We start from the raw sequence: 8536 nt of genomic DNA, 5'->3' as shown, positions 1-8536 counted from the left end.
CCTCCTTCCCGGCCCTTTTCTGCCTGGGCCTCGGCTGCTAGAGGTGCTTCTCCGGCTGGTGCGCGGTTTGCATCCGGAAGCGGCGTCGCGATGGTGTTCAGCTCGGCCTGGAAACGAATGTCGTGGTTTTATTACCAGTATCTGCTGGTGACCGCGCTCTACATGCTGGAGCCCTGGGAGAGGACGATCTTCAGTATCCTTTGGCTGGACGGAGGGGCTGGAAAGGGCAGGTTGCTGCAGCAGCTGCTGCTAAAGTTCTTGCACAACAGGAAGAGGGAGTTCAGGGCGCAGCAGGAATAGCGGGGCTGCCGGGCAAAGGACGGGAAGGAGGAGTGAGGCAGCTTTTAGAAAAGGCGGCCGCCGGGCTCCTCGAGGATGAGTCGGGGGTGGGGGCGGCAGGTATAGAACCGAGGTTCGGAAGGACGTAAATTTGGGGTGGACGGCCAGTGTGGACCAGGCCTGTCTGTCTCTGAAGGGGAAGGTCATTGCTGAGCTTAACAGCGTCATCCTAAAAAGAGTTACTTCAGCCTCAGTCCATTCTTTTGAATGGGCTGAGACCGGAGTAACTACTCGTTGGATTGCACTGATAATGGTCTTGCTTAGGTGGTGGTTGTACTCTTCTTAGGCAACTTTTATGCTGTCACTATCCAGGCAGGACATGGTTGGGTTTGTGGTGGCTACTAGCCCAGGTCCCAGAGGCAGTCTTAGTACTGTGTGAGCCACAATAAGCATGTCCATAGTACAGAGGAGAGACAATATAAATGTGCAGCTGAGCATCTGTGTCATGTTAAGAAGTTTGCATCTGTAGTGAGTAAGGAAACCAAGGATCTTATTCAAACCTGCTAGGGGAAACTATCACTGGATTCTCCCTTTGAAGTTATTTTATAGTAGAACTATGGGAAAAGTTGGCTTTTTTCATTTTCTCTCTCCTCATCCCCAATTTCTGTCTCTTAGCTTTCTTTTGTTCCACGAAAGCACAAAGGCTGTCACTATGTGCCAGAAAAAAATAAGTGTCTGTCACTGAAGTCCCTTTTCACCCTGCCTGCAGGAATAAATTGATATTTGGATGCATGGATTTTGCTGGCATAGGAGGCCTCTATTTGAAGACAGCACTGTGTGCCTGCCAGTCACTAATGCAGATATGTAGTCCTCCATTTAATATCAGTTTGACAGGACAGCCTAGGGCTTTATACTCTTCATCCATTTAGTCCTAAGGGTGTTTTTCATTTGGTAGTAGCTCATTTGTTTGTTTTGCCTATGTCTGTCTACAGCTTGTCTGTGCAGGTTTCTCAGTAAAAATTATTTCCAGGTCATTAGCAGTCTTTCTCGTTTTGGTAGTTCTCCATACTGGCTTTTCATTACAAAATATTCCTTATCTCTTTAATCTTTTAAGAACTTTATGTCGGAATTGGGAATTCCCTTTATGCTTTACTTTGTAACCTTTATTATTTGTTTACTCCAAGTATGGGTTTAGACCCTAATCTGCTTTTCTGCTTGTACTTTCTTCTCTGTGTGTATGGGGGCGGGGGGGGGGTAGGTTTGGCAATTCCCCCTCTATTCCAGTACAGATTCCCACACTGGCGCTTATGCTATTTCTCATGCTCATTAACCCTTGGAAGCAAAAGTGGATTGACAGATTGCAGGAGAAGGATTGGGGAAATTGAAAAAAAATCACTCCTGTGGGCTCTGCTTAGGATCCAAACTATGGATTTTAAATATTTAATATATAATTTGAATTTGCTTTATCCATGCTCCTACAATACAGGCTTCTTTATGGGTATACACATCACCCTTACATTGGATGTAGCCTTGCTTTCCCACTCAGGCCAACTTCTTGCATAGCTGATCATTATGGGAAAGCACAGGTTCCTCTTGTTGAGTTGGGCTAGAAGTCTATATGTGAAGGCCCGTTGCAACGGCATAAGCAGTTCTCCAGAATTACGGTAGCATCTGAAGCAAATGTCGCTGTGCTATGTGGTAGAGGGGGCCACTGTGAAACAAAAAGGGCATTTCATTGCTACGATACAATAGTCACATTACATGCTTTATCAGATCTGCTAAGTGTACACCTTTCCTTAAATTATTACCCTTGGATTATTTCGGGTCCTGTGCTTAATACCTAGGATATTTTTTCAGCCAGTCCTTTCACGCTTGCTTCTCTGCATGTAGCTGTTTCCCTAGCATACCACTTGCTGGAGGAGAGATCAAAATCTTACTGGAAGACTAAAAGTTACAGCAAATTTGAATTGAGAAATGGTCCTTGTTTTGGCTACATTGCTTTTCTGCTTCTGGCATCATTATTAAACTCCACAGAAAAATCTGTTCTTTTTATTGGAAGTTCTTCAAATGGTCCATATGGAATCATGGCTTATAGCAGTTTTGTAGTAAAGTGATTTCATAATCTAATTCTTGGTTTATGGTAACTCTTACTCCCATCACAGCAAGTAGATTATTAAAAATTTCTTTCAACACCCCCCCCCCCGCCCTACCATCATGGCAGCTAGATGAAGATTCAATCTTTGCCTTTGGAGGGAGTTCAAAAGTTTGATGCCATGACAGTTAAGACTCTTTCTTGGGTCACCACCTGTCTAACCTCATTAATATGCTTATTGTATATACTAGAATTGTATTTGTAGGACATAAAATCATTACTTGTATGGCAAGATTGACTATTAAAGCTCTGGGGTGGGGGGAGGCCGAAGGCGCTTAGGGAGTGCCCCAGGGCTGTTCCTGCAGGTCAAGGGAACAAATGTGCTGGTGGCTGGCCACCCCTCACCTCCACAGTGGGTGAACCCAGAAGTCCAGCTGCCATAGGGTTGTGCTGTCATCCAGAATGGATTCTGGCATGGGAGGGGCAGGTCAGAGTGTTCCTGGAGGTGGCTTCCACCCCAAGTTTGTGGCCAGTTTCGCCATCCTTTTGTGTGGTGTAAGTCCATTTGGCCCCATGGAATGCTGCCCAGTGACAGGGAGGGTTTTTGCTTTTTTCCTCCCTCTTTGCGCCTCTGGAAAGCCCATTGGAACAGCGCGGTGCCACCTTTGTGGCACTGCCTCTGTCCGCCACAGGGGTCCAGATTGCACTCTTAATTATAATATTGACCCCATTTTGCAGCAGAGTTCATGGGGTGAAAATTTTACTCACTTGCCCTGGTAAGTGAAAGCAAGAAACTGGGAGAACCAGTTCCACAGTATGGTGTGTTAATACTAAATCATCTTGTTGTTGTTTGTTAGCTTCTTGTTTCCTTGTGTCTATCTTCCATTTATTTATTCAGCCGCATTGCATGCCCATATATGTCATCACCTATTAATGATGATGAATTTAGTATAATTATTAATGCTGCCTACTCACCATGCCATGTTGTCTTGACATCGACTTGCAAAAATAATCATGATGCAACATGTTTACTGTACTACACTTTGTGTATTTCTTTTAGCCATGTGAAAGGGTGATGGTCACAGATGCACCTGCATGGCCATGTGGTATATTTCTGGGGCTGCTGGTTTGCTGCTTATAACTAGATAACTGAGGTTAGTTAATGTGGTATTGTCGCTCTGGAGTTAGTGGTCAGCAGCTGCTATGTTTTTCCAGACAAATTTGGATTCCAGAGGATACTTGCTCTGTCCTAGTCTCAAACTCCAAACTCCCCCCCCCCTTTATTTTCGCACACATGGTTCCAGAAAACAGGATGGATGGGAGGAGAAGTCTTATTTTTCCTTCCTTTGTTCTGAAATGACTGTGTGGGAAGAGAAAAACTAGAGGGTCTTCTCTCCACTCAGGTGTGTTTGACTGTTTCTCCATTTAGGGATTTGATGGCACTCTGATGATAGCAAACCAAAAAAGATGCCAGGTGACAGTTGACAGCTTTATTGTCTTGTAATACCCCTGCAAGTCTCACTGTACAAGCTTCATCATGGAGATTGGAGACTACAGCAATTGAGTTGTATACTTGATTGCTGTGGAGAGAGTTAGCAAATGGGGACTCTGATCCCCCTGATGGAGCTTGTACAGTGAAACGTGTAGGGGCTTTACAAAACAGTAAAGCTGTCAACCGCCACCTGGCATCTTTTATACTCCTTTGGTTTGCTGGCATGTTGCTTGGGTAGCCCTATTTTTCTTCCACTGCTATTAGATCATGTTGTGCCAGTAGAGAATAACATGGTAGTCTGGTAGTCATCTACCTTCCTTAGAGAGCAGCAGTGGCGTAGTGGTTAAGAGCAGGTGCACTCTAATCTGGAAGAATTGAGTTTGATTCCCCGCTCTGCCACTTGAGCTGTGGAGGCTTATCTGGGAAATTCAGATTAGCCTGTGCACTCCAACACACGCTAGCTGGGTGACCTTGGGCTAGTCACAGTTCTTTGGAGCTCCCTCAGCCCCACCTACTTCACAGGGTGTTTGTTGGGGGGGGGGGGAAGTAGATTGTAAGCCCCTTTGAGTCTCCTTGTAAGAGAGAAATGGGGGATATAAACCCAACTCTTCTTCCTCTTCTTCTTCTTCGTCCTCCTTTAAAGTTGGGTGACTATAGCAGAGCCTCTGTGAAAGATCAGGTATAAACCATATTAACTAGTTGATGCCATTTCTCTAATTTCTATGTACATCACTTTATGTTCAAAAGAAAAACTCCTGTCTGCCTAAAAATGCAAATGAATGAAACAAGATGAGGAGAGGGTGAACTTTCCTTCCCTCCCAAGTTGACTGTAGTTTGCTCAATAGTTGCATGTTTATTGTTCTTTCCAGAATGGTTTTCCTTAACTGTAATTCAGATTCCATGTTAGTGTCCATCCTTGGAATGGCACTTTACACTGGCTATGTGTTTATGCCACAGCATATTATGGCAATATTGCACTATTTTGAAATTGTGCAGTGATAAAGAATGACCTGAGACAGGAATCAGTTGGAAACTGCGGACCAGATACCCAAGAAGAATTGAACATCTGCTGTTAAGGATTTCTGCAGTCGACAAAACAAGCAAGACAGGATATCAGTGGCTTTGAAGATGACACAACCAGTTGAACACACACGCATACACGGGATGCAATATGTCCTGAGTGTTGATGGCATTTTCTTTTGGTTTTACAAAATTTCCTTGTATAGTAATTTTTGTCTATGAACATTGTGATTGTTTGTACCTTTGATATCAGTATTTTCTTAACTTTGTGACAGTCTCAGTATTATACTGTGAAAGCTTTTCTTATTGTAACTTTGAGTAAAACTTAATTGCCTTCTATTTTTAATCAAAAATCATTAATGGGGTGTTAGGCTTTTGCTATATGTTCATCTGGGTATATTTCCAATAACACATTTTGTAAGAAAGTGTTTAGATTCATACAAAGTTGTGGATATATTCATTGAATCTTTCTTACAAAAACATGTTTCTAAAGACTTAACTCAGGTGCTTCAGTTGCTATCAAGACTCTCAAACAGGCTATTTTACTTTAACAGTAACTAGAAAACATTTTATTTTCCATATGGACACTTGTAGCATTATGTATGGAACAATGCTGTAAAGGTTGCTGGGCACGTAAAGGATTAGTTTGGTTTACATATGCCATCTAATTTTTCATGGAGTTTTGTGACAGCACTTTAATGCTGCCATTATAGTTTTCAACTGAATTGTGCTTGTAAATGTTTATTTCTGGAGGAATGTAATTTAATATAGATGAAAAGACCATGGCTATTGCTGTTGTATAATCTCGCTTACATTATGAAACATTTATTATTAATGTGTAAATAGTGTTCAAACCCTTTTGAATACTTAAAATCAAATGACCAAAACACGAAGTTTGAAGCGGGCTTGGGTTAAAACTACAGCAATACGGGTTGTCTACAAGGTTGAAGACTTGTCTTAGTTTTTATAGCTTTTTCAGATTTGTATTCTGAAATGTAAGATGGCAGTTTTTAAGGTGGGGTAATTTTTTCTTCCAAATAAAAAGCTGAAAGAGTTGATTGTACACATGGATGTCTCTTTAATTTTAGAACAGATTATAAAATGTGAAGTGTCTGGTTCATATGTTACTTTAGCTCAGAGTTTAGGATTGAACTAGATGTGACTTACTCCTCACAGGGACTGGCAGACAGGGCAAATAATTTTGGGTCTGGAGAATGGAGGCCTCCTTGCCACTACCATGGACAGAATTGGAAGATCATGTGACACTTTTAGAGGGAGTTCTCCACAGCAATTGGCAGCTTGCATATGGCTGCCATTTCCTGTGGAGAACAAGGGACAGATGTCATGTATAGTTCAGCCCTTACTAGGTTCCTTTAAACTACAATATTTGAGTATTTGCACCCCTTTACCCATGATTTACAGCAGTGGGATAATACCAGCTCATTTGCGTGGTCATTAGATTATTTTACCTAATCAGGTGCTTTAAACACTTCAGAATTCTCAATACTTAACGTTCAATCAGCTGCCACTATAAACCAATGGGGGGGGTCTCCTTTAAAGAGCAGCATAGATTTGCAAGAAGAGAATGTGCTGAAAATCCCCCCCCCCCCCCCACTTATCCTTTGTTTTAAAATCTCATTGCTGTCCTTGAGGCTTGTGCCTACAGGTTACTTTTGGTGGGCTTAAAAATTGAAGGAAAACATACCATAAGTGTAGAAAGATTCATCTCCAGATTTTGTCCTTATTATGCTCATTTGAATCTCCCAGTTTATGGGTTATGCTGCTTTGACATCTTGTACTATAACTGAGTGTTATGTGATTTTTGTCTCTATACACACAGGGAGACTTGATTCTAGAGAATATTATGGGAAACAGTATAATCAGGGATCCTAAGTGTGGCGCCTGTAGGGACCACAGTACCAGCTGTATGTACTGGTACCCATTCTTTCCCCAGTTCTGGTTTTATTCTGCTTCACAGGATTTTTAAACATTTTGTTAAACATTTCATTTAAAAAACCCAGAAAAAAGTAAGAGGATGGGAGTATGTATATAAAATATAACACCAGTTGTTGCGTATCTACACATAAGTTTCTATTAAACAGTTTACAAATATATAAAAATAATCTCTGTGTAGTTGTTGTCTATATGTCATGCATTCCCATACTGATAAAGTTGTAATGTCCTCAATCCACTGATTTACAGAAGTTGGGCATTTATCTTTATAATGTAATTCAAGTGTTTTGACTTAGTAAAGGCACTGAAGGATCCATTTTCATTGCCAAATTACATTAGAGGGACCTACTACACATTGGCACAACGTTATGACTAGAGCCAACCGATACACGGTGAAATTTTAATATGTGTACTTCATACTAATGTGAATTCCATAATATTCTCTAGAATCAAAAGGTGTGCTAAAAGATGACAGGGAGATTGCAGAGAAGCTGAATGAATTCTTTGCATCTGTCTTCACCCAAGAGGAGGTGAGGAAAATTCCTGCACCTGAACCAAGCTTCTTAGGAGGTGAATCCGAGGAACTAGCAAAGATAGTGGTAGACAAGGAAGAAGTTCTGGCAGCCATTGATAAACTAAATGCTACCAAATCCCCTGGCCCAGATTGCATTCATCCAAGGAGTTCTTCCTTAAAGAGCTCAAGCATGAAATTGCTGATCTTCTCACTTTAATATGCAACTTATCCCTGAAATCTGCCTCCATCCCTGAAGACTGGAAGATGGCCAATGTCACACCAATCTTTAAGAAAGGGTCTAGGGGGGGACCCGGGAAATTACAGGCCAGTCAGTTTGATATCTGTTCCTGGTAAATTAGTAGAATCTATCATTAAAGATAACATTAAAAAACATGTAGAAAAGCAAGACCTGCTGAGAAAAGAGTCCAGCATGGCTTTTGCAAGAGGCAAATCCTGTGCTTACAAACTTACTTCAGAGTTCTTTGAGGGTGTAAACAGACATGTGGATAAGGGGGGAACCGGTGGACATTGTCTACTTGGATTTCCAAAAGGCTTTTGACAAAGTTCCTCACCAGAGACTGTTGAGAAAAAAACTCAGCAATGAGAGGAAAAAGGGGAAGTCCTCCTATGTGGATTAAAACTGGATTTGAGGAACAACAGGAAACAAAGGGTGGGGTATAAATGGGAAGTTCTCACAATGGAGAGATGTAGGGGAGTGAATTGTCCCCCAAGCGATCCGTTTGGGACCAGTGCTCTTTAACTTTATTCACATAAATGACCTGGAAGTAGGTGGGTGCAGGTAGTGTGGTGGCCAAGTTTGCAGATGATACCAAATTATGTAGGGTGATGAAAACCACAAAGGATCAAGTAAGAGCTCACAGCGGACCTTTGATAAATTAGGTGGAGTGAGGGCTAAGAAATGGCAAAATGCAGTTCAACGTAGCAAAAAATGTAAAGAGTGATGCACGTGGGGGCAAAAAAATCCAAACTTCACATACCCGCTACAAGGGGCCGTGCCATCCGTCCCACACCAGGAAAGGGATTTGGGCGTCTTAGTTGATAGTTCCATGGGAATGTCAACTCAATGCATGGCAGCTGTGAAAAAAAGGCAAACTCTATGCTGGGGATAATTAGGAAAGGAGTTGATAATAAAACTACAAGGATTGTCCATGCCCTTATATGGCAA

The 8536-nt window shown here is 42.0% G+C and overlaps 1 protein-coding gene across 1 annotated transcript; it reads left to right on the top strand.

The window, feature by feature from the left end:
- Window positions 1-5946, top strand: SPTSSA (serine palmitoyltransferase small subunit A). Its single transcript, XM_048486713.1, has 2 exons — window positions 1-193; window positions 4759-5946. Exons 1-2 carry the CDS (start codon window positions 91-93, stop codon window positions 4860-4862), a joined length of 207 nt encoding a protein of 68 aa, XP_048342670.1. The 5' UTR covers window positions 1-90; the 3' UTR covers window positions 4863-5946.
- Window positions 5947-8536: the final 2590 nt, after the last annotated feature.

This window comes from Sphaerodactylus townsendi, linkage group LG02, assembly GCF_021028975.2.
Source record: "Sphaerodactylus townsendi isolate TG3544 linkage group LG02, MPM_Stown_v2.3, whole genome shotgun sequence".
In the NCBI taxonomy this organism is placed as follows: Eukaryota; Metazoa; Chordata; class Lepidosauria; order Squamata; family Sphaerodactylidae; genus Sphaerodactylus; species Sphaerodactylus townsendi.
This window is presented reverse-complemented; position numbering and strand designations above follow the sequence as displayed.